Raw genomic sequence first — 26136 nt, 5'->3', positions numbered from 1 at the left:
GTCACCCTGAATAGAGGGCAGTGGTGTCATCATAGCTCACTGCAACCTCCAACTCTCGGGCTCAAGTGATCCTCCCGCTTCATCCTCCCAAGTAGCTGTGACTACAGGCACGTACCATCATGTCCAGCTAATTTTTCTATTTTTAGTAGAGACGGGGTCTCACTCTTGCTCAGGCTGGTCTCAAACTCCTGAGCTCAAGTGATCCTCCTGCCTTGGCCTCCCAGAGTGCTAGGATTACAGACATGAGCCACCACGCCTGGCCAGATTACATTTTTCACTATGGTAAAATATAAATAAGATAAAATTTACCATTTTAACTTTTTAATTGTACAATTCATTGGCATTGAGCACATTCTCTCTTCTTCTTTTTTTTTTTTTTTGAGACAGAATCTCACTCTGTTGCCCAGGCTAGAGTGCCGTGGCATCAGCCTAGCTCACAGCAACCTCAAACTCACGGGCTCAAGCGATCCTCCTACCTCAGCCTCCTGGGTAGCTGGGACTACAGGCACATGCCACCATGCCTGGCTAATTTTTTCTATTTTTAGTTGTTTGGCTAATTTCTTTCTATTTATAGTAGACGCGGGGTCTCGCTCTTGCTCAGGCTGGTCTCGAACTCCTGAGCTCAAGCAATCCTCCCGCCTCGGCCTCCCAGAGGGTTAGGATTACAGGCGTGAGCCACCACGCCCGGCCGAGTACATTCTCACTGTTATGCAACCATCACCAGTATCCGTCTCCAGAATTTGTTCATCATCCCAAACAGAAACTCAGTCCTGTTAAACAATGACTCACTATTCCCCCCTTCCTCCCAGTGCCTGGAAACCTCTGCTCTACTTTCTGTCTCTATCAATTTGACTACGACTCTAGGTACTTCATGTAAGTGGAATTGTGCAATGTTTGTCCTTTTGTGTCTGGGTCAACTCATTTGGCATAATGTTCTCATAGTCACCCCATGTTATAGCATGTATCAGAATTTCATTCCTTAAGGCTGAATAATATTCCATTGTATTTATATACTACCTTTTGTTTATCCATTCACCTGTTAATGAACATTTCGGTTGTTTCTGCTTTTCAGCTATTGTGAATAATGCTGCTATGGACATTGGTGTAGGACAGGTGCCTTTTTTTGTTCAAGTGAGTCAGTGACAGTTTTTGTTTTAGACAACCAGAAGATTTCTAACTAATACAGGGAAGGAGATACTGTAACCCTTAAAGCCAGACAACCTCTGGCCTTCCAAGAATCAATGGTCCAACCTCAATGTGGCACCAGATTCGTTTGGAATTCTGAGTGGTAAAATCTCAGTGGGAATGAAGGCTGGGAGCTAGCAAGTGAATTACACTTTTTGTGCTATTCCACACTGTCAGGGGCTTGGTCGCCAGGAGAATTACAGTATTAATTTAAGATAGCAGGGTTTAGGATATAAAAGCTATTTAGTAGGCAGAAGTTTGGGAATAAATAGGTAAGCAGAAACTCTCAAAACATGACATTGTTTTCATCTTTTTTGCCTCAGAACTGGTAAATTAATTTACACTAACGTTTTTCTACAAACATCATCTAAGTACCTACTACACGTCTACTTAGAACTGAGAATATAGCAGTGAATACACTGGAAATGGCCTCTGCCCTCTTAGAACATCCAGTCTAGCAGGATCTGCCTCATAGTAGGTGTTCAGTATGTTTTTTTTTTCTTTTTTTTTTAATTTTTTTTTTTTTTTTGAGACAGAGTCTTGCTCTGTTGCCCAGGCTAGAGTGCTGTGGCATCAGCCTAGCTCACAGCAACCTCAAATTCCTGTGCTCAAGCAATCCTGCCTCAGCCTCGTGAGTAGCTCGGACTACAGGCATGCGCCACCATGCCTGGCTAATTTTTTTCTATATATATTTTTAGTTGTCCAGATAATTTCTTTGTATTTTTAGTAGAGACGGGGTCTCGCTCTTGATCAGGCTGGTCTCGAACTCCTGAGCTCAAGCAATCCTCCCGCCTTGGCCTCCCAGAGTGCTAGGATTATGGATGTGAGCCACCACGCCCGGCCTTTTTTTAAATTTTTTTTTATTTCAGCATATTATGGAGGTACAAATGTTTAGGTTATGTATATTACCCTTGCCCCACCCGAGTCAGAGCTTCAAGCGTGTCCATCCCCCCGACGCTGCGCACTGCACCCATTACGTGTGTATATGCCCATCCCCACCTCCCCCAATATGTATGTTTTGAGTAAATGACCTAATAATTATTTTTGTATGCTCCCTGGCATTTTATATGCAGCTGGTTTTTTGACAAATGTCATGCTTGAACAAATTTCTTCCAATCAGAAGTGAAGAGTCTCAGATCATGTGAAAAACCAAACCTAAGTGCAACAGCTGGGGCTAGTCAACAGGATGGTGATGTTCTCCTCAGGCAAGGTTTCTGTCAGCTGGAGTTTTCCTGCAAATCAGTGAGCTTTTTACCCACAGGCATGACCCCACCCAAAGCATCTGTCAGCTACCACCGTTACTTGCTGTAGTAAAGGCGTAAATCAAGGTTCTCAGACTTTTTGAGGGTAGATTTGAAAAACTACTTTGAGACCTAAAGCAGAAAATCAGGCCATATCATATGGTCAGAATTGATCCTGCTTACAATGGCCAGTTGAATACATAAGAGTAGCTCTTCTGTTTAAAGACCCCATTAAAAAGAAAGTAAAGATATTAAAAGTTAAAAAGCCACAACACCACAGTGCTTGGGAGGGAGAAAAACAGCTGACAAGGGGTGCTAACAAATTTCTAGAAGGCACAAATTGGATGGCAGAGTAGCAACTCATGAAGCAGATCAGAAGCCAAGAATCTTCCTAGATGGGGCTCCCACAGGGGAGGGTGGAGATCTGTCCTAAAGAATGCCTCAGAAAAACAAGATAAGGCAGGGAGTGAGGGTGAGACCAAAAGCACAAACAAACAAACCAGTTGGTGGTCTGCTAAAAAATATATAAATAAATATTCTCCAGAGGACTCCAACAGGACACAGAGTCTACATACACAACAGTCACAATGTCCAGGATATAGTCCAAAATCTCTGGGCATACAAAGAACCAGGAAAATGTAGACAATTGTCAAGGGAAAAGACAAACAACAGATGGCAACCCTGAGATGACCCACGTGAGGGAATGAGAAGACTCTGTAAAGCAGCTGTTATAACCATGCTCCATGGGAAAAAGTAAATTTGAAGTGAATGGGAAGATGAGAAAACAATATCTGAAATTTAAAAATCACCGAATGGGCTAAACAGCAGAATGGAGATGACAGAGGACAGAGCCAGTGAACTTGAAGGTATATTAACAGAAATTACTCAGCCTGAAGAATAGAGAGGGAAAGAAAAGACTTGAAAAAATAAACAGAGTCTTAGGGACTTCAGTGACAATATCAAAAAGCCAAACTGTGTCACTGAAGTCACAGAAGGAGAGAAAAAAATGGATTGGAGCAGAAAAAAATGTTTGAAGAAATAATGGTCAAAACCTTGCCAAATTTGATGCAAAGCAAAATTACAGGTCAGTGAACCCCAAACAGGATTAAACTCAAAGAAAACAATTTCCAAGAAATATCACAAACTGCTGAAAATGAAAGGAAAAGTCTTGAAAGCAACTAGAGAAAAATAATATATCATGTATAGAGAAATGATGTTTCAAAATATCAAAGATTTCTCATCAGAGACCACAGAGGCCAGAAGACACTGGAAGAACATCTTTAAAATGCCAAAAGAAAAAAGCATTTCAATAGGGAATTCTATATTGAGCAAAAACATCCTTCAGGAATGAAGATAAAATTAAGTCCTTCTCAAATAAAGGGAAAAAAATTATAACCTTATCTGGTGATAGTTTCAGTGTATATAGACATAATACGTATGACAATTATAAGACCTATATAATTGTAAGGAATCCACATTTTATCTAAAGTGGTAAAATATCTCCTCTAAGCAGATCTAGAAGTTGGGGGTATGTGTGTGTGTGTATGTGTATACAAATATATATATATATTTTTTTGAGACAGAGTCTTACTCTGTTGCCCCTGGTAGAGTGTAGCAATGTCATCATAGCTCACTGCAACCTTAAACTCCTGGCCTCAAGGGATCCTCTCGCCTCAGCCTCCCTAATAGCTGGGACTACAGGCACATGCCACCATGCTGGGCTAAATTTTCTATTTTTATCAGAAATGGGGTCTCGCTCTTGCTCAGGCTGGCCTAAACTCTTGAGCTCAAGCTATCCTCTTGCCTCAGCCTCCCAGAGTGCTAGGATTGCAGGCATGAGCCATCATGCCCGGCTGAGCTAGGTAATTTTAACAGCATTTGAGACCAGCCTGAGCAAGAGAGACTCTGGTCTCTACAAAAAATATAAAAATTAGCTGGGCGTTGGGGCATGTGCCTGTAGTCCTAGCTACTTGGGAGGCTGAGGAGTTGAGCTAGGAGTTTGAGGCTGCAGTGAGCTATGATGACGCCTCACTGCACTCCAGCCTGGGCAACAGAGCAAGACCCTGATTCAGAAAACAAACAAACAAAAAAAGATATAGAAAGCAAACAATAACTATTTTAAAAGCTGGAGTGTTTATATTAATATCAGACACAACGGTCTTCAAAATAACATTACTGGGGATAAAGAGGGACATTACAAAATAATAAAAGGAGCAATTCACCAAGGAGACAAAACACTACCCTCCTGTCCCTCTGCCTCCTGCCTACCCTGGTCCTTTTCCACGTGGCCCTGTGTGGTGTGCTGTGCCTCCAGTTTCTAGGGATCTTCCTTCATGATAATCATTTTCATGTCTATACATCTTACCATACCTGATTAAAACAAATTCTGGGTACATTTTTGGAATACCTGAATAGTCCTATATTTACTAAAGAAATTGATTCATAGATTAAGATCTTCCAGCAACAACAAGAAAAACAAACAAAAACCCTCTAGGCCAGATGACTTCACTGGGAAATTCCACAAAACATTTAAGAGAGAAATAAGACCAATTCTACACAAACTCTTCCAGAAAACAGAAGAGAAGGTAATGTCTCCCGATTCATTTTATGAAGCCAGCATCACCCTGATATCAAACCAAAGACATGACAAGAAAAGAAAACTACAGACCAATATCCCTAATAAAGGCAAAAACGTTCAATAGAATATTAGCAAATCAAATCTAGCAGAAAGGATAATCATCATGACCAAGGAGGGTTTATTGTGGAAAAGAAAGGCTGCTTCAACATCTGAGGATCAATCAATATAATTCACCATATGAACATACCAAAGAATAAAAATCATATCATCTCAATAGATACATAAAAAGCATTTGACAAAACTCAACACGCATTCATGATAAAAAACTCTCAGGTAACTAGGAAAACAAGGGAACTTCCTCAACTTGATACAGCCCATACACAAAAACCTACAGCTCAATCATACATAATAGTAAGAGAATGAATGCCTTCCCCCCAAGATCAGAAACATTTCAAGGATGTCTGCTCTCACCACTCCTATTTGATACTGTATTAGAGGTCCTAACCAGTGCAATAGGCAAGAAAAAGAAGTCACGCATATTACAAAGGAAGAAATAAAATGTCTCCATTTGCAGATGGCATGATTATCAGTTGGCGTCACTCTCTTCTTCCTCTGCTTTGTCAGAGTTTAATGTTCCAGACAGAGGCTGCTCCATCAGCCTTGGCTGAGGAGTAGAGAGGACATGTAGCAGAAGCACAATTGACCAGCTATGTTCATGTAGTATGAATGAGAAAAAAACTGTGCTGTTGTAAGCCACAGAGATTTTAAAGTTTGTTACCATAGCATAACTTAGACTCTCCTTACTGATACAATTTCATTTTAGGGTGGCTTCTAGTTGGTAATATCTAAGGAAAAGGCATTTCAATGTCATCAGTAACGTATCTCCAAATCTCAGAGTGGGGTGGTTAATTTAGGTGATAGTCTCATATGCTAAGCTAGTAACAACCACAGGATGTAGATTTTTTTTTAACCTCAGAGAATCTCTATTCTCTGTGGGCAAAATCATTCTCATTCATTCATTTCACAAATATTGAGAGCCAACCACATGCCAGGCATAGTGCTAGGTGCTGGGAAGAGCAACGTGCAAAGCAAACGCCATCCATGTCCCAGCCCTGTTTTATTCTAGTGGAAAAGATAGACAATAAACAAACAATTGCATGATGATTTAAAACCAATGCAGTAAGTGCTAAAATGACGAAGTCCAGGGTATTAGTGAAACATCTAACAGTGGACCTGCCCAATTCAGGGTCATCGTCCTCTTCTGCATCCCCATTAATAAGGAACTGACCAAAGTTACTCAACCAGTAAAAGAAAGGGAACCAGAACCCTATCTTCCTGCTTAGGCATTCTCTAGTCTTTGGATCAAACCTTGGAATGTACTTTACATTTGGTCCAATAACGCTGTTTTTCACCATTTATACTCATAGGGAGAGCCAGCTGGAATATGGGTGAGTCAACATTGTCACCATACACACACACACACACACACACACACACACACACACAAACACACACCTCAAAATAGAAGTATCCCTGATATCTGGTTCAGTTGAACCTTCTCTTTTCATGAAGGTTGATGCCATTGCCATATCCTTGACTTTTTTTTTTTTTTTTGACACCACCACTCCATCACATCCTTGACTTTTACAAGCATAGCAAAGTTAAAACACTCAACACACCCAGGCTGGGCAACAAATAGATGTGTTGGCATGGTCCTGCCTCATGACAGCACTTCAACAACATAGCCAACCATGTACTTTCCAACATGAGTTGAAACATTTTTTCTGAAAGTGATCATCTTCAATCTTTCAATTTTGTCATAATCTAGGAATTATTCCAATTTAGCATGATTCAATTCAAAGCAAGTTTACTAAGCACCTACAATGTGCCAAACTCCAGGGATACAGGAAAAATAAGTCTCTGCTCTAGAGGAACTCACAGTCTAAGAAGTCATTAACAAATAAAGAACTATGCTTTGATTATTAGCCAGGTATTCCTCACACTTCTTTCCAAAACCCAAAGCTCTCCTAGCATACTGACATAGGGGGAGGGGAGAATCATCAAGAGCAGTCATATTGAATTTTATTTATTTTATTTTCTTCGTGCTCATCTTCCTTCAGAACTTCAAGATGGGCACACAATGCTTGACAACATGGTTCTCCATTAAAATCCAACTCCTGGGCACCATAGGGCGTGGGAAATATTAAACACAAGGGCAATCAATCGTGTGAATCCAAAGATGCGTAGATGATTTGGATCTGCCACTTACAAGATGTGTGTGGAAGCCCCTCAGCCTTGTTACTTTGGGGGTGGGGGGGGTGTTTGCTCATTTGTAATAAGAGCCACCTCAAAGGCTCAGGTGTATTCCAGCACTAAGACTCATTCACTTGCTTTCGAAGATCTATACCTAGTAACTGCCATTAAGAAAAAAAAGTTAATTAAGCATTCCAAGAAGCCCTCTTGCAATACAGTTTTGACTCAGCAGGCAAGGAAGCAATGATGGTATTTCCTGTGCCCCCAGAATCCCAGAGTTGGTGAGGGAATGTGTAAGACACCACGCTGCCTTTCCAGTGGGAGCGTCCTTCCTGAGCGGTGTCACCAAGCAGCCCCAGAGAGAAGTGGCATTGGCCCATCCTCGTGCAAACTGACTGTCGCGACAGAACTTGGGCCGGGACGCCCTGCACAGGTGGGACACTGACATTTTATGGTGCGGTCGGTGCTCACGGTGCCATTACAAAGCGACCAGTTCCAGTATTCCAAACCAATGGTCGTTTCAGGGAAGGGCTGCCAAGGGTCAGGCTCTTAGTGAGCCATGACAGCTCAGGGTGTCCTCTTGGGAAAGCCACGTCACTCCTCTCTGAGACTCCAAACGGCCGGCAGCCGGACACCTTGGAGCCACACTCGGGCCTCAAGGGCCAGTCACGACATATTCGACGGCGCTGGACCAACCCCCGTCGTGGAACGGCGGGGTCCCGACACGGCCCTCCGGACCGGTCGCCGGGCTCGCGCTCTGGGCCCTCCCCTCGCTGCTGCCCCGCCCCCCACTTCCGGCCGGACCGCGGTCACGTGCCCCGACGCCGCCCCGCAGTCGCTGCTCCTCTCTCCTCAAGCGTCCCGGCTTCCCTTCCGCCGGAAGTAGGGCGACTTTCCCTTTCCGGCTACGGGTCCCCAAGCGGAGCGGGAGGCCGGACCGGGGAGCCGAGCGGCGGCGGCGGCGGGGCCGGCAATGGCGGAGCTGGTGCAGGGGCAGAGCGCTCCGGTAGGGATGAAGGCCGAGGGCTTCGTGGACGCCTTGCACCGAGTCCGGCAGGTACGGGCGCGGCCGGCTGGCAGGAGCACGGGAACCCGAGGCGGGGCCGGCGGGTGGGGAGGAGGGGGTCGGGCCAGGGGGCGCGAGGCTGCCTGGGCCGACGCCTCAGCTGGGCCGGGCAGTTCCGTGGGGCTCGTGCAGCCGAGAGCAGCCTGGGGATGAGGCGCCAGCGAGAGGCCAGGCCCAGCCTGTCGGGCGGGTCTCCCAGGTGCCTGAAGCCGCCGGGAAAGGCTTTGCCCAGAGCGCCTGGCCCCATCGCGCCCCCGCCCCCGAGCTGGACCCACAGGGTAGTCCGCGTGGGGTTCTGAGGTTTGCGAGGGGAGAGGGCTAGGGAGTTCACGGTGTGGATTTGGATAGAAACACAAGGCAGCTGTCTCACGTCCAGCAGCTTGTTAAAACTTGGAAAACATCATCTTTAGACTTTCTGTATTTCGAGGGTGGAGTAGAAGGACGGCGAAGGTATCCTATTTTTGAGGGTGCTCTTTGGAGAGGGGAGAGAGGGAGGTGTTAAATGGGTGTAGATGGTTCCCAAGAGGTAGAAATTTCTTATGGCAGTAGGTTTCCTCTACTGGGAAGAATGTGGTGTGGACTAGTTCTGATGGCGGAACTTTACCATCTGACAGTGTCGTGCATTTTGTCAGCTGTTTTTTTAAGAGGTTGCAAGCTTCCCTAGAGAATAAATATGGGACCTACCAAAAATACTCGTTGGCATCTAGAGTGATGCTTAGAACAGAACGTGTCCTTGTATTGTGTCTAAAACGTACTGACAAGTTAGCCATAACACTTAAACTTTTCTGTTGAGTGTCTTATGTTCATCATTCCTTCCTATGTAATTGTAAGTGCACTGATACTTTAAAAGTTGAGCTATAACTAATTACTGCTTGATTCCTAACAGAAAGCCACAGGACTCATTGTGTTAGAAGAAGGTCTTCACTTGGGCGCTTGAAGATATGGTCTTTACATCTCTTTCCAGTATTCCAGGGGAGGGACCCCTACGTGTTTCCCAGATACTGACTTTTCATGTTAATACTGATGCATCTATAGACATACTGGATCCCAGAACTTTCCAAACCTGTGGTTCCACCTAAAATTTTATCTGATGAATTGTTACTTCCTGTCTAGGCGCCAACCAGTACAGTAGTGAGTATCCATCTTTCTTAGACTTCAAAGCCACCCACTGGCTGTATGGATGAACATGCCACCCAGCTCCCCTTCCACCATTCTGCTTGCTGGTGTGTTACAGTGCTCTCTACAGTACAGGGTCCTGAACCTTGTTTCTCACTGGCTACTAATATGTAATGGCTTTCACTCTGTGCTGATGTGTGACAGTCACCTTGTTGGCCTTTTGTGTCCAGGAAGAATTATAGTCACTACCCTAAAGAGCTGAGATCCTCAGTTGGCAGAAGGCCTGTAGTTGAACATAAAATGAATTTTGAACCATTGAGAAGACTTTCCACTTCTCTTGAGCCAGTAGTTGAACTCATATCCTTGGACAACCTGCTCGAGAGGGAGACCCTCTGTTAAATGCTGACCTAATGTGGATTGTTGAAGCAGTGATGTTTACTACTGGCAGTGAAAACTTCATTGGAATTGTTCTCAGCTCCGAAATGCACCATTGACTGGAGCAGTAATAAGCCCAATGGAGACAGGGCTGTAAGTGTGTTCCTTCTGAATGTTAACAGCTGGAGGTCCATACTATCTCCAAGGATTTGATGGCCTTTAAAAACTAAAGAAAAAACAGGTTTGTGGGTAACTGTAGGTTTATTTTTTAATTGATATTGAGCAAGAATGGAATGTTAGAAATCTATGACACTTAATGCTTATGGTAAAGATTACCCCGAAGAATCTCACATGGGCCACTGGATAGTGATGATTCTAATTCTACATTTTATACACAGCATGTTGCAGAGATATGATTTTTTTCCCCAGAAAATGGTAATAAAAAATAGTGTATTTCTTTTCTTAAATGATTGCAAAGCTTTCCCCCCCTTACATGTCCTCATAAAGCCCAGCGACAATCTTTAAGTCCTTCTTAAGTTTATCAGCAGCAAGCTGTCTGTTTTTCTGGCAGATCATAATAGAGGGAGACCCTTTGAGCTGACCCTGCTAGGATCTGAACCTGCAGTTTCTGTTAAATCTGGTATGTGGGGTCCAGCACCTAATCCACTAAGCTTTCCTTCTGGCATCGTGAAGCCTCCTTTTATATCCTTTGGACTCTTTCCAACAAAGTGGACCAATGATTATTGTTAGTTCACTCTGAGCATGGTATTCTTAGATTGAAAAGGGATCTCTAAAGATGTCAAACAAAATTTAAAATTTTCCCCAGCAGTGTGAAGTCTAGTGAGTTAATAATGTTTGGCATAAACAGGTAGTTTACATCCATTCTGAAGGGTAGTAGAAATGTGATCTGATTCAGTCCCATTGATGAAGATCTAGAAGCTGCTGCATATTAAAAAACATCATGTCTAGTTTTCACAAATCATTAGCTGGTTAAAATATTTCTTCAATAGTTTAGAGAAGGCAGGATCTTAATAAAGGTGGGATGTGGACTGAAAGCCAGAATAGGTCACCCTGTTCCATGGTCATACTCTGCACCTCTTTCCTGACTGTCTAGGTTACAAGGGGACCTCACCAAAATTTGTATGAGTAGATGCAAGTCTGTTTTATTTTGTTTGGTTTCTCCAAAGATAACTTTTAAAATGTCCCCAAAATTTCACTGCTGAGGGTCTAGTAGCATCTGTCATCAAGTGTAAGCAATTGCGTGTTAACAGAATAGTAGAACACCACAGTGTATTACAGATTCCCAGCAACCTTCTACAAGCTGTCAGTCATCACCTCGGTAGAAGTTCTCTTGAGAAACTGCTGAGGCTTTTTAAGACTTTAAGCTCCTGTTTTGATCTAGATAGACACAGTCAATGCCTCTGCGTTGTATAACTCCAGAGTATTCTATTCATATAGAACATAGTATAAAAGGTGCTTCATGGAGCTGACAGCATGGTGGCCCTACCCCTGAATGAGTGTGATCAAGCCATTGTAGAATCAATAGAAAGTAACCTTTTTTTTTTGAGACAGTCTCACTCTATCACCCAGGATAGAGTGCAGTGGCATCATCATAGCTCACTGCAACCTCAAACTCCTGGGCTCAAGCAATCCTCCTGCCTCAGCCTTCCGAGTAGCTGGGATTATAGGCGTGCACCAGCACGCCCAGCTGATTTTTCTATTTTTAGTAGAGACGGGGTCTCACACTTGGCTCAGGCTGGTCTTGAACTCATGTGCTCAAGCTCAAGCAATTCACCTCGGCCCCACAGAGTGCTAGGATTACTAGCATGAGCCACTGTACCAGGCCTGAAAGTAACCATTTAGCTGCTAAATTTTACCAGATTAGACCTGGAACGTCTTCTTTACTGGCACTCTTTTGGGAAAATGTTGAGTGGTGTGGGGACTCAGAAGTTCCACAGTCCTCCAGAAAATGCCTCCCAGTGCCTCTGTTTCACACTTTGAACCTGAACAGTAGATAATTTGGGATGTATGCTGGATACCCTGGGCTGATTTGGGGCTTTAGTGATTTGAGATCCTGACTTCTACACAGCATTGTATTTCCTTTAAGAGAACGCCGTACATCTGCCATTAAAAAAAAAAGGCCTCCATTCATTGGCTATTGGATATGCCTTGTGAGATTATGCCTTTGCTCATTTGATACATGTTTTTGACTCACAGCAAAGTCAAGTGTGCTGAATGTTCAGATCTAAGTTGTACACCACCGAGACTACCTTGTACATGTCCAGTGGTTGGACAGTACAAATGAGCATTTCACAAGGGACTAATTCTGGCCTGTACACTCATTTTAGCTTTCTGAAACACTTGAAGGAAACCAATGTCTGCAGGAAATCCATGGGCTTTTCCTGTGTCTTTGCTTTGATGGGACTCAGTAGAGTACCCTGCAAAGAGTGATTCCTTATTAAAAGGTTTTGGTGATGGCACTGCGCTCATTTGGGTCACCACATGTTAATGGGGAAGTGCTGAACTTCATATTTGGTATTGAAAAGTAGATAGTAGATACATGTTCCACTGTATGCCTCTAAGGCCTTTCTTGTTTTCAGCCGACACTTCTTTATTTTAAAAATCTGCTAGTCTATGTGTATAATCAAATTCTGATTTCTTCTGAAGTCCCAGTTATTTCTTAGATACAAATTTGCCTAGACCACAGTTATCAAACTAGTGGCCTGTGGGCTAGAGAAGGCTTACCGTGGGCCTGCAGGCATGCTTTGTTTGACCCACATAAGGCCAGCACTTTCACGTAAAGGTTTTCTGTCTTCACTAGAAAGATCTGGCTACACTGCTCCCATGTCCTGCGTGGTGATAACCGTCAGTAGGTGCTGCCCCTTCATGGGGGGCATCACTCTGGGTTGTCTGCACTCCTGCGCCTTGCTGCTGTTTCACATTGCCCATTGGGATGGCTAAGTGACACCTTTTTTTTCCTGATCCTTTTCTACATTGTGAGCCCATCATCTCTGGGTTTTATTTGAAATTCCCAATGGAAAGAACTCTGGATGCCCAGTTTGGAGATCTTGAGTCTCGGGCACGTAGCTGCATGACCTTGGGCTAGGTTGGCCTTTCCTAGCATTTGATCTATAGACTGTTAATAGATCTTCCATGGAAAAGGGCTCTTGGGGAATACAGGATTAAATGAAGGTGAATTGGCTTCTGTACTGGAGATTTCTCAGAGCCTTTAATATGCTTATGTGCATTAACTCCTATAAGGGTGTAGGGTGTGTATTGTAAATACCCTAAAGTTGTATCATTCTTGCCCTCTTCTCATGGAACCAAATTACATTCTGTGGATCAAGCTTCAGGAAATGCTGAGCTAGATAATCTATTTTTTTTTTTTTTCCTTTTTTTAAGGCAGAGTCTTACTCTGTCACCTGGTCTAGAGTGCTGCCGTCATAGCTCCCAACAGCCTCAAACTCCTGGGCTCAAGCAATCTTCTTGCCTCAGCCTCATGATGCCTGACTAATTTTTCTATTTTTAGTAGGGACAGGGTCTCACTCTTGCTCAGGCTGGTCTCAAACTCCTGAGCTCGAGTGATCCTCCTGCCTTGGTCTCCCAGAGTGCTAGGATTACAGGTGTGAGCCACCATGCCTGGCTGAGCTAGATAATCTTAACAGTCCCTTCAAACTCATGAACATTCAAAGCTTCCATCTAGCTGGATCTGAAAACAATCTTGATCGTGTTATTTTGGCTCTTTTGCTTTCTCACATGTTGTAGTGGATATCTATTCAAATTCCTCTCTCCCTCTTTTTTTTCCTGTGTGGTCTTTTTATTCTGTTGCTTTTCCTTAGAATCATCCCAATTGAGAATGTTTTGGATTGGGAGCTCTATTATAATGATACTTGGGAAGGAATAGCCAATACTTGTTTTGGAGACATGGACTACGCTTTTATGCTAATACCAGATGGTAATGAATCACTTACAAGACAGAGCAGTGTTGATGGAAGTAGTGGTGTGGTTCAGGTTACTTACCATTCACTGAGGATCTGCTGAGTGTGGCTCTTGCTGGGTGGGGGACCAGTGCAAAGATAAGTGGGACAAGTTTGTAGCTGGTTTTATCTTATTGGGGAATTGGATCCTCACAACAACCAGGTAAGGTAGTCAGGATGAGGGCTATAATTCTCGTTTCATATTTGAAAATAATGAGCCAAAGGGAAATAAAGCAGTTTTCTCAGAGTTACACAAATAGTTAATATATGCAGTAGTTTTTATACCCATGCCTTCGGCATTTTAAGAAGGACTTGTTTCCTTAGCAGAGGTAGTTGGATAGTTTTCCATCTTAGTAAGATGACTACAGCAGAGTCTTTGAACAAAGCATTTGAAGGGATGCTGGTGTAATTAGATAGAATGAAGGGGCCAGACACAGTGGCTCACGCCTGTAATCCTAGCACTCTGGGAGGCCGTGGTGGGAGGATTGCTTGAGGTCAGGGGTTCAAGACCAGCTTGAGTCCTGAGCAAAAGTGAGACCCCATCTCTACTAAAAGTAGAAAACATTAGCTGGGCATGGTGGCACGCGCCTGTAGTCGCAGCTACTCAGGAGGCTAAGGCAGGAGGATGCTTGAGCCCAGGAGTTTGAGGTTGCTTTGAGCTAGGCTGATGCCATGGCACTCCAGCTAGGGCAACAGAGCAAGACTCTGTCTCAAAAAAAAAAAACAAAACAGAAAAACGATAGAATGGAGGGGAGAAAGCTAATGGGCATGTTTTCTTTAGGGCCTTTGGTGGGGGAAACCTCCACCTGGAACAGTATTTCAACCTAGAGACTCTACTGATCATCTTAGCATTTTGCCTACAGATGGGCTTCTCCATATCCTCTTAAATTTAGCAGTTGTTTAATGAGCACCTTCTATGTTCCAAGCATTTGCTATGCATTAAGTAAGTTCTTTTACTTTTTCAGAACATGGACCTTTCTGAGATTCTTGAAAACTTTGAGCCTCTCCCTAGAAATGTTTAAATAGCTTTTATGTAATTTCAGGAAGTTCATGAATTCTCTAAAGCTAAACCCTAGGGCTCCCAGTTAAGGTACCTTTGACCTAGGGGTACCCGTACCAAGATGATTGAGATAAGTCCACTCCTGAAAGAGCACTCTATAATGGGGAGAGAGTATAACCAATAACTTCCTCAGTGTGATTATGCTATTTAGAGGTAGTTTATAAAGTGATTGGCAAACACAAATATAGGAGTATTTAATTCTGCCCAACTGTGGGTGGGATGAGTTTGTCAGGAAAAGCTCCTGAGAAGAGCCGACATCTTACTTAATTGTCATAAAATTCCTTGTTGCAGTTAATGCCAGTAAATAGGGCAGGATTGGCCAGGGCCCCATGGCTGATGACAACAATAGCTACCATTCATTGAGGCCATGTTGTGCTGGGTGCCAGGCAAGGATTCTTATATATGTTCTTTTATTTGATGGTCACAAAATCCCCAGGGGTATTATTATGAAGTGGTTATTAAGAAATATTGGATTCAGACTGTATGAGTTCAAGTTCTGGTTCTGCCACTTACTAGCTTGGTGACTTTGGACAAGTTATTTAACTTCTTTAAGCCTTAGTTTTTTCCATCTGAGATATGGAAACATGTTAGTTGCTAGTAGTAATAGTTTAAAAAATAATAGTTAAATTAGAAGTTAGGAGGTCACCTTGGGGTCATTAGTAATGGAGGGGGACACGAGGCAGGCTTATGGGGTGCTGGTCATGTTCTGTTTCTCGATCTGGGTGCTAGTTGCATAGGCATTTTAGTATGTGAAAATTGAGTGAGCTATAAACCTAGGATCCATGTGCTTTTCTGTATTAGCATTCCGCTTCAGTAAAAGGTTAAAATAGCAAACATTTCTGATTATTTACTATGTGCCCAGCATTGTTCTGCTTTACATCTGTTATCTTGTTATCCCCATGGACATGATTCCAGGCAGACTGGCTCCAAATCCCACAGTAATGAGAACAGTAGCTACTTTATAAGGTCACTGTCAGGCACTTAGTACCTAATAAATTTGATACACTATCTTCTTTGTAACATATTAGGTAGTGGGATGCAGGCATTCAGGTAGCTTTGTCTATTTCTGGTTAGTATAAAGTTCTAATAAGTGTAAAGTTGTGAAGATAATCACAGCTTCCTATTTGGATTTATAAGGTGAACTACTTTGATTATGAAACAAACCTGTTGTCAGAATTTTAGTCTCAAAAATGTGCAATGGGAATAATTGATTGCCATGTTTCCTAACTTTAGTGATTTGTATACCACCTTTGTGATTTTTGCCATATCGTTGAACCCTCAGTATGCTATTTGCTTAATATTCTTGATTAGATTTATTTAAAGTATCTTTACAGTGAAACTAAATCCCTATCATAAATGGGAAACTTTGCCATGCATAGAAGGTAACTATAAGAACAATATATGTATAAGTTTGAAAACATTCAACCTCCCAAAACAAACCATACCTCCCAAAATTGCCTTGTGTCTTCCTCTTTGAGAACACCGGTTTAGTCTGCCCCTGCATTTTGCAGGTGAAGATAGCAAGGAGCAGGGCCCCTGAAGGCCTCACCCAAGGTCATACACCAAAAGAGCTGGCTGGAAAACCAGGACTCTTAAGGCATTCCTGGTCCAGTGCTCCCCTCCCCCAAGTTCCCACTAACCACTGGCAGTGGAGGCTAATTGTCTATGATGTTACTTTATTTTTCATCTGTCACTATGCTTAAAAAAGCTCAGGTAGTGAGATAACCCATTCGCCTCCCCTCAAAAAGGGGGAAAATGACTTGTGTGGTAGAAAATCAGTAGCAGAGTCCCCTCAAGGTCATACTTGCAGATAAGGACTAGAGTGGCCTTGGTTTTGTTGGAATATCCTGGCTGTTATCTCCTGGCCTACACCATTATGAACTGAGAGCTGTACCTCCCTTCCCTTAAGTAGCTACTGTTTAAAATGAACAATTATGATGTGAAGAATTGCTTGAGCTCTGTGCACTGGAAGTCATTAGGTTTTAAGTCCTTGGGAATTGAAATAGGTATTACATGGAAGAAAGGGAGCTAGCCAAGTGGTCAGGAGCATGGACGTTATTATCAGGCCTAGCTGCCTTTTAAAACGTGGGTGACTGTGGGCAGGTCACTCAGCTTCTTTGGGCCCCAGTTTTTCTTGTCTTAAAATGGAAATAATAATAATACCAACCTCAGAGAGAGTCATTGTGAGGAATAAATGAGGTAGCGTATTTAAAGTGCTCTTAGAATGCCTCATGCATAGTAAGCACTCACTAATTTTTAATTCTTACTGTTTTATTAGATACTTAAAATAATTTCTTAGAACAAGGTTGTGTGTGTGTGTGTGTATAAAGGAATACATTGTTTCTTTACAGTATATTGTGGTATAATCTACAGTGTAATATAAATGTGAATTATAATTTTGTATTACAGTGTTGAACTCATGTCTAACATTTGCTTAGTCGGGATTCAAATGCAGTCTCCTAACTTCAGAGCTCCACCTCTTAACTATTCTATACTGTTTCTCCTTTAGTGGAAACTTCCCAAATTATAGATGACTGAAGCAAGCATAGATTAAGAACAAACCCCAAGCTTCTGTCATTTTAGAAGGATGCTTGTTGATTTAGTCAAAATGGGAATAGCAAGCTGTTGTAATAGTTTTACCATGTAAACTTTGGGGGAAAAATTACATTCCAGCAACATATGAAATTATTATGTAAATTATAAGGAAGGCCAGGGACTCAGGAATGCATTTTAGCTACTTTAGAAGGAAGGAAAAAGATCTGGAAGCCAAGAGGCATCATCACAAGGGCATGGGGACAGTGTCACGTGCCTGGTGTGTAGAGCTGTGTTTTGGGTCCCGTCTTTGAAGTGACTCCATACACATGCTGCTGGGGACTCCTGAGAATCACAATCCACTCTACCCCTTTCTTCTGTGTTTTAGAGTCATCTTCGCTATTGGCTGGGAATGTTTGGGGCCATCTTTAAAAAACAACTGGGCCAGTAACTGTGAGAACCCCCACACTGGGCATTTACTGCTCAGTTCATTGTGGCAGATGAAAGGGTCCTTGTGAGGTTTGTGCTGCTGCAGTGTTCTCACCTTTTAAATCCACGTGTTTTACCAGCTGAGTCTTTAAAGGTGGCTTTTGCATCTTTAGTAAGCAGCTAACCTCTATAAGCTTATCCAAAACAAATATGGAAAGTAAGATTGCAAGTCAGTGGAAGAATGCTGTTAGGTGAGATTTACATGGCACTTTATTCTAGAGCAGTTGACCCCTTGCGCTGAGACTTGGATATAGGAGGTAGGGTTCCTGTCAGCATTCTGTCTTTGTTTGTTTGTTTGTTTATCTTTGTTTTTGTTACATTCTAGATTATTGTTTTCATTATTTATTTTAAAAAAATGTTTTGAAGCAAGCACTCATCCGGGCTACCGTCATCTCTAGCCTAGGCAGGGGTCAGCAAACTTTTTATTTAAAGGTCTGTATAGTAAGTGTTCTATGTAGGCTTTGCGCACTGCGTGATCTCTGTGCAGATCTTCAGCTGTGCTGTTGTTGTGTATAAGAGCCACAGACAATATGTAAACAAATGGGTGTGGTACTGTTCTAACAAAACTTGAATTACAAAGGCAGGTGGTTCACCAGCCTTAGTTTGCTCACCCCTGGCCCAGACTATGGTAGTATCTCCTAAATGGTCTTCCTGCTCCTGTCTCCTAGCAGTCAAAGCGTCTTAAAAAGAAGTCAGCATGTTGCTGCCCAGAGTAAGACTTATGGTAGCTTCCCATCAGCCTTCTTATTAAAATTCAAGCCCCTTATCATGACCTGAAAGGCCCTGTGTGAACTGCCTGTACTTCTTGGAACACATCTAGCTCCCTCCATGCTGGCGCCCGTTTACTTCTGTCTTCCAGGCTCGTACCTACCAAGTTTACTCCTGTCTCAGGGCCTTTGTACAAGCTGTTTCCTCTGCTTAGAATATTCTGTCTCAGACTTTTGTGTAGCCAGCTCCTCATCATCATTTAGGTCTCACATCAGATGTCACCTCCTCACAGTGGCCTTCCCATCATCCTATTTAAAGCAGTTTTCCTAAGCACTCTGAAAGTTATTATCTTCTCTTACTATCATAATATGCATCACCAACTGAAATGATCAGTTCATTGATTACCTGATTTACCACGTAACTCTGCCCCAGCTGCTGACTCCAGGAGAGCAAAGACCTCAGTGCCTGGAACAGAGCCCATCACACAGTAGGTACTTTTTTTTGGGGGGGGGGACAGTCTCATTCTGTTGCCCTGGGTAGAGTGCCGTGGCATTGTCACAGCTTACTGCAACCTCAAACTCCTGGGCTCAAGTGATCCTCCTGCCTCAGCCTCCTGAGTAGCTGGAACTATAGGCATGTACCACCACGCCCTGCTAATTTTTTTTTTTTTTCTATTTTTGGTGGAGATTGATTTTTTCTATTTTTGGTAGAGGCAGGTCTCCCTCTTGCTCAGGCTGGTCTCAAACTCCTGACCTCAAGTGATCCTTGGCCTCCCAGAGTGCTAGGATTACAGGATTGCACCATGCCAGGCCACACAGTAGGTGCATAACATTTGTTGAGTGAATTGCCTTGTTTTACAACCCTGGTATTTGTGAGTGCTTTTTAGTATTCAGAGCTTCTCTGCCTTCAGGATACTTTATCTTTTCAAGAACTATGAAGCAAATGGTACTATTCCCTGGGGATCTTATGCTGAGGGGAAGGAGACTTGCTCAATTTCACAAAACTAGTAAATACCAGGATGCCTGACATTTAAATCCTGCATTTGGTTTACAGTATCATGGTTGTCTTTGGTTGTTGGTTGGTTTCAGGTAATTTTATCTTTGTTGGTCCCAGGTCTTAGAGTCTTAGGCATATTTAGACTAGCTCAGAACTACCGCTTAAGACTTTGCTCTGGGAGACCACTAGCTAGCTCAAGGCTTCTTGGGCGTGGCTCTCCGGGCCATGGTCACACACACTAAGAATAAACCTCTTTAAGTTAAAAAAAGAAAAAGGCTTTGCTCTGCAGGATAGCTGTGCTAGCTGCCCCTCGATGCAGCCCTGTTTCTTAAACTAAGGGACTGATGTCAGGAGCAGTTGCTGTAAATATTCCTATGGTTAAATGAAAGAGATGATTTATTATGAACATCACATTTAATTTCCTGATGAGAACAAAGTAGAGAAGTAAGAGGTTCTGCATACTGTTTGTTTCTGGGGAAATAATTTAATAGCTATGTTCTGTTCTTTCACTGATAATAAAAAAAAAAGTTGAAATAGCAGTCAGAGATTATCTCCCTTTCTCTGGCACGGAAACCCTTCTGAAATTGTTTGGATGCTCCCAATGAAGAGAAGGAGCTTATTGTTCCATATCCCTGTAGATCATATCGTCAGTTCATAGGATGGGTACAGTCCTGAAGGGCTGTCAAATTTGAGCAAACAAGGCCTTTTAAATATTCTTGGGGGAATTTGTCGCATAAGGGAACCCTGTGAGAAAGCCTTTTGAACAAAATTCTTCATATGGTCGGCCTGCTTTTTTTTTTTCCTTAAGAAGCAACATACCTATGTATGTTGACAAGAATACTAATTTGCTTGAAGAAGACACATATTTGGAAGTATTTGATTTCCAAAGACACGTTATTATTAAGAGCAAAAGAAAACTCAACAGTGAAAAGTGTTTGTCTTATCGTGACACTGCCCTGCGTAATCTAGATGGGGGAGAAACGGGATAACAGCCCTTTAAAGAGGACTCTTGTCTTTCTCCCTCGGATAGAGCTGTGGTCTGTTTCTGAGTATTTAAATCTGATTTTCTCTGTAGATTGCTGCTAAAATTGATTCAATTCCTCACTTGAATAATTCCACACCTCTAGTGGACCCCTCTGTGTATGGATATGGAGTACAGAAACGGCCCTTGGATGATGGAGGTAAGTTACTGTAAATACCTTTGCCTTTCAGATGGTAGTCAACCTGCCAGTTAGGCTTGAATCTGTCAGCCATTTCCGTAACGGCTCTTACAAATGTCACTCTGTTAAGAGGAATGGTTGAGGGGAAGTATTTAGGGTGATTTTTCTCAGCAGTTCTTAGGCATTTGAGTTCCTATTTGCCTTGATAATGTAGGAATCTTTTCAGCTGGGCTCTAAGGTAAAGACTTGGCCCCTGAGCATCAGCTTGGAAGTAATTGGACCTATCTGAAAATTTAGTTTCATTTAGTCCTCCGCTCTTCCAGTGCACATGTGGGAATTGAAATTTCCACTTTTCTCCAAAGAAAAGCTAGGATTTAGTATATGGCTCTCAGAAAGCTGTGGCTACATCTTGACCTTAAAAAAATGGGAAGAAGGATGGTGACCTTTCTACAGTCTATGTGCCAGGCTTTTCACCATTCCCATTTGTGACAAGCTCTTTCTAGAAACATCCATTTTTCATTAATTCATTTATTGTTTTATTGGTTTGTTGGTATGCCCTCCTCCATCCCCAAAAGTACTTGAGACCCCTTAGAAGTGCCCAGTCACCACCACTTTGGGAAAGAGTATCTATCAGATGTGTTTCTGCAGAGAGCTCAGACTTCCTTTGTCATATTTTGTGTCCTACAAATCAGCACTATAATAGGAATAGTGAAATACACTAGATTGCACGTGAATTTGCATGTAGTCAGGTAGGTCAGTGTCTTCTCTGCTGTTCTTTCTGTGGATGTGTATATGCTCCCAATCATGTATGTGTGTGTGTATTCCTGTGATATATTATTAAGTGAGAAAATCAAGGTATAGAACAGTATGTATTGTGTAATCTTCTTTTCCAAGAAAGTGCATGTTTTTATGTACATAAAAAAATAAAATTGAGGCCAGCCTTGGTGGCTCCCACCTGTAATCCTAGCACTTTGGAAGGCTGAAGTGGGAGGATTGCTTGAGGCCAGGAGTTAGAGACCAGCCTGGGCAACACAGCAAGACCCTATCTTTACAAAAAAGTTTTTTATATTAGCCAGGCATGGTGGTGCACACCTGTAGTCAGGAGGTTGAAGTTACAGTGAGCTATGATTGTACCAATGGACTCCAGCCTGGGCAACAGAGAGTGATCCTGTCTCTAAAAAGTAAATAAGAAAGAAAGAAGAAGAAAATTGGATATGACAATGATTTCTCTGATCTCTAGGAATTCTAAAAGAGATGGCCATTGTTTTTAAATGTGGGAGTATTTTTGGAATAACTGTTTAGGCTCACACTGTGATGATTTTAAGGGGACGGCACTCATTTGAGTAAAAATTCTTGTCTATTTTAAAAACTGTTCATGATCATGAAACACAGAAAATACACCCAGGGCCATTGGAACTGAGATAACCATTTAAACTGCTGCTCCAACGTGGCATCCTGCAATCTCTTTATATTTGGTGTTAGTGATTTCTTAGACTAAATATGGCTGATTACGTTTTATCTACATTTCTGTCTTAGTGAAAAAGCTGTAATGCAGAGTGACCTTTTTACCTTTTCAGGGCAATTGTGCTTTGGTTCTTCCTGTGGGGCATCCATTGTAAAGATAGAACCAAGTTGTCTGGCTGTGTACACATATCTCGTTAATGGACAGTGTCTCTATGGTCCAGTGTTTCCAGAAATCAAGATCAATACATTTCACAACTCCTTCAGCCTTTCACAACAATTTCACAATTCAGCCTTGGTTTTTTTCATCTGCTGAATGGAGTTGAAGTGTTAAAACTTGTGCACACAGTGAACAGGTAGTCTCTTGTGTCTTTTGCATAAGGAATACCTAAATATTTGCAAATGAAACCATTTAGCATTTTGCAGACATTTTTCTCAAAGCAATCCTTTGCATACCCGTTTGAAAGAAATTAGATTTTTTTTTTTTGGTTATACCTAGTTCTGGAGGAGAAATTAGTATTGATAAAAAGGTTATTAGTTTTGATAAAGAGAACTGGGTCACAGGCAGATGTAGCTGACTCTGCCAAGATCACCCAATAAGTTCAGAATCTCATTTAAAACCCTAGTTCATTATTGTATTTTTTCACCTGTTTTGATAACCATAATTTTTTGCATGTCTACCTTTTGGGGACTAAGTCTTTACAGACAGAAAATGAACACGTTTTCTCTTTTTCATCCTAAATATTAAGCCTTCTTGTAATGGGAAAGAACTTTTCTGTGTCATGCCAGATCTCTTGTCATCCCTGGACACCTTTTCTTATGTTTCAACAGACTGTATTCGAAGAATAAGACATTTCCCTCAAGCTTTTTACATTTTGCATTACAGCTTAGTAAAATTAATTCTCTCTTCTGTTGAGCACTGTTTAAATAACAATTATACAAATTGCTTTTTTCTCCAAGCTGGTCTTCAGGTGTAGAATTTGAGGATTGCATTGAGCTCAGTGAGAATCCTGGGCATTTGGGGCCTGCCACGGCCCCTTGTCAGTTGTCTTCTGATGGGGGTGAGGTCACTGGGCCAGTTCTAGTCTCCAAAGAGAATAAATATATGAATAAACAGATTCTGTTAAGGGAAGTGATGTTCATGTTTACTTAGCCTTCTGGGACTCACAGTCCTGCTGTTGGTGCAATGAAAGTTTGGAAAAACAGAGGCAGAACAAGAAGCAGAAATTCTGGCTTTTTTTCTTAGCAATAAAGATTACCAAAGGCTTTGCAGTTGTTTGGTTGGTTGGTTGGTTGGTTTGGCTTAGGTGTTTTTTGTCAGAAGCTCACTGGATCACTTCTTTAGCAATATGAACTTTCTAACTTTCTTGTGAAGCAGCATTCTTTAACCTTTAGGGAGTTAAATTTCAGTCCTATAGAAATTTTCGGAGCTGTTATTCGGGTCGATTTAAAGATACTTGAACTCTTACGTTAACTAGAAAGAACCCTAACATAGGATTTATTCAGGACATTGAGATTTGCAAACAGCATGTGCATTGGAGGATTTAAAAATGTGCTAGGCAGGCTGGTCTGAAGGCAGAGACTTATCTCAGTTGATCACAGTTGGTTACAGATTGAACTCTTTGTTTTACTCTTCTCACTACTGCACTTGACTAGTCTCTTTTTTAATTGACAACTAATAATTGTACATATTCATGGGGTACATAGTGATGTTTCAGTGCATATGTTTAGTGATCAGATCAGGATAATTAGTTTATCATCTCAAACATTACCATTTCTTTGTGTTGGGAACATTCAGTATTCTCCTCTAGCTATTTGAGACTACACGTTATCATTAATTGTAGTCATCCTACAGTGCTATACAACACTAGAACTTATTCTTCCTATCTAGCTGTAATTTTTGATCCTTTAACAAATCTCTCCCTACCCCTGCCTATCCCAGCATCTAGTATCCCCTGGTCTACTTTTTACTTCTATGAGGTCTTTTTTTTTTTGCTTCCACATATGAGTGAAAACGTGGTGTTTAACTTTCCATTCCTGGCTTATTTCATTTAACATAATGTCCTCCAATTGCATCCTAAATGACAGGATGTCACTCTTTTTATGGCTGAATAGTATTCCATTGTTAATATACACCACATTTTCTATATCCATGCATCTCTTGGACACCTAGGTTGATTCCATATCACTATTCTGAATAGTGCTGGGGGTACAAATGCCTCTTCAATATAGTGATTTCCTTACCTTTGGATAAATTCTCAGTAATGGGATTGCTGGATCACATGATAGTTCTATTTGTAGTTTTTTGAGGAACCTCCATACTTTTCTCCATAATCTTAAGAGAAAAAAATGTAGTAGGCAGTGGAACAAGGGAAAAGGTTTGTTCCTGATGTAGAAAGGGATTTGGGTTAGTTGTGTTTCAGGGAGTGGCAATTTGGAGCTGCTTATCAGATTGCTGGTTTATGAGTCTGCTTAAAACCCAGCAGTAGAACTTAGAGCTCCGTTTCAAAGCTTGCCTGGGTGCCCCTCCCTGGGAAAAGCAGTCATTCCACCACTCCCCAGCTTCAGGCCAGGTCACTCTCAGCTTTAGCATCTTCAGTCTTGACACCCACTTGTTCTGAGAGTCTTTGAGGTGCACCCTTGGTACCCCACCAATTCAGGAAGCCCCCTGGCCCTTTCAGTCTCAGTTGTGTAAAGTACTCTCCAGTACTGTCCTCACACTGCAGCTGGAGCCTTTTCCTAGAGCCAGTCCAGCCAGTTCCGTTCCTCTTTTTCAAGACCAAAGGCAGCGGCCGGTAACTGCAGTGCAGATCTTCCTAACCTGGCTGTCCATCGCCTGCCTGCCCTTCCAGGCTCGTCCATATTCTGCACTCTCTGCAGCAGCCTGATCATCTGTCTCTTCTCATTTTTTCTGAACCTCTCCCCACCCGCCTCTTTGCCTGGCCAGCTCCTGTGCAGCCAGCTTCTTCCTAGAAACTTATCCACATCTTCATCTTTTGACTCTCCTCAGTGCCTAGCGTCCTGATCTCTCTCCCCTTTTTGTCCTTCCTTCCTTCCCTTTCTCCTCCTTCTCCCTTTTCCCCACACCTGCCTCACCAGTGAATAAGTCACATTCTGCTCTGAACTACTAAAGCAGTTCATTCGTCCCCTCGTCTCAGGGCACATAGTATCCTCCCTCATTCTGCAGTTACCGGGGTGTGTCCTGCACCTCTCCTGCTAGAGTCTGTGTGCCGTGGTCACAGAGACTGTCTTCCGTTCCCTACGGACATTACATCGTGAGTGAGTGAACTCTGCATGCTCAAGTTCTCCCTTCTCTGCTACGATTAGGAGTTTAAAAATTTTTTTGAAAAGTAAACTCCAAATTTAAGAGAAAGATAATAACTAATTGGTTTAGAAGTGCAAATTTAAATTTCATCTAAGTCAGAGGTTGGCAAGCTTTTTCTGAAAGGCCCAGATAGTAAATATTTTAGGCTTGTAGGCCTTATGTCCTACCTCCCCAGCTGTGCCGTTGGAGTGCAGAAGCAGCCACAGAGGATACGTGAGGAACATGGCTGTGTTCCAGTAGGATGTTATTTACAAAACAGGCAGCTGGCCCTCGGGCATCGTTTGCCAGCCCCTGGTCTAAAATCAGCCTCATCAAATGATTAACTCTAATACTTTCTTGATCTTCAGTTGGGGAATTGTACGGAGAGTACTCCTCCCTCAGTTTCCTTAAACAGATCTCTCTGTCTCGGGTTCTACTGTCTAACTGCCCTGAGTGCCTGAGACAAATGGTTTCTTGTGCTTCACCAGAGCCGCTGACAGATGGAGAACTCAGTTCTTATCTTCCCCTTTGTGTCTCTGCTGGTCAAGGAGTGCGGCCTCTCCACTTTTCTTCCCTGGAAGAGTTTTGGGGAGTCATGTCCCCTTGAACTTTTTTAGTTGAACCAAACAGGCCTT

General features: G+C 42.4%; 1 protein-coding gene and 1 long non-coding RNA gene across 3 annotated transcripts in view; one reads left to right on the top strand and one right to left on the bottom strand.

Moving 5' to 3' along the window:
* Nucleotides 1–7079: 7079 nt before the first annotated feature.
* On the bottom strand, nt 7080–8014 carry LOC123646596. The gene is made up of 2 exons (XR_006737947.1): nt 7704–8014; nt 7080–7418 (listed from the first exon to the last, which is right to left on the bottom strand). It is a non-coding gene; the product is annotated as an uncharacterized LOC123646596 (long non-coding RNA).
* A 163-nt stretch (nt 8015–8177) lies between these two features.
* The window catches only part of FUBP3 (far upstream element binding protein 3), a 52384-nt gene continuing 34425 nt past the window's right edge, over nt 8178–26136 (top strand). For both annotated transcript variants that reach the window (XM_045563740.1, XM_045563739.1), the window contains exons 1-2: nt 8178–8314; nt 20652–20757. In XM_045563740.1, the coding sequence (XP_045419696.1) occupies nt 8231–8314; nt 20652–20757 (190 nt within the window). In that variant the 5' untranslated portion in view covers nt 8178–8230. The remainder of the gene's footprint in view (nt 8315–20651; nt 20758–26136) is intronic.

This window comes from Lemur catta, chromosome 10 (assembly GCF_020740605.2).
Source record: "Lemur catta isolate mLemCat1 chromosome 10, mLemCat1.pri, whole genome shotgun sequence".
Taxonomy (NCBI): Eukaryota; Metazoa; Chordata; class Mammalia; order Primates; family Lemuridae; genus Lemur; species Lemur catta.
The sequence above is the reverse complement of the archived record's forward strand: the minus strand, read 5'-3'. Positions and strand labels throughout refer to the sequence as shown.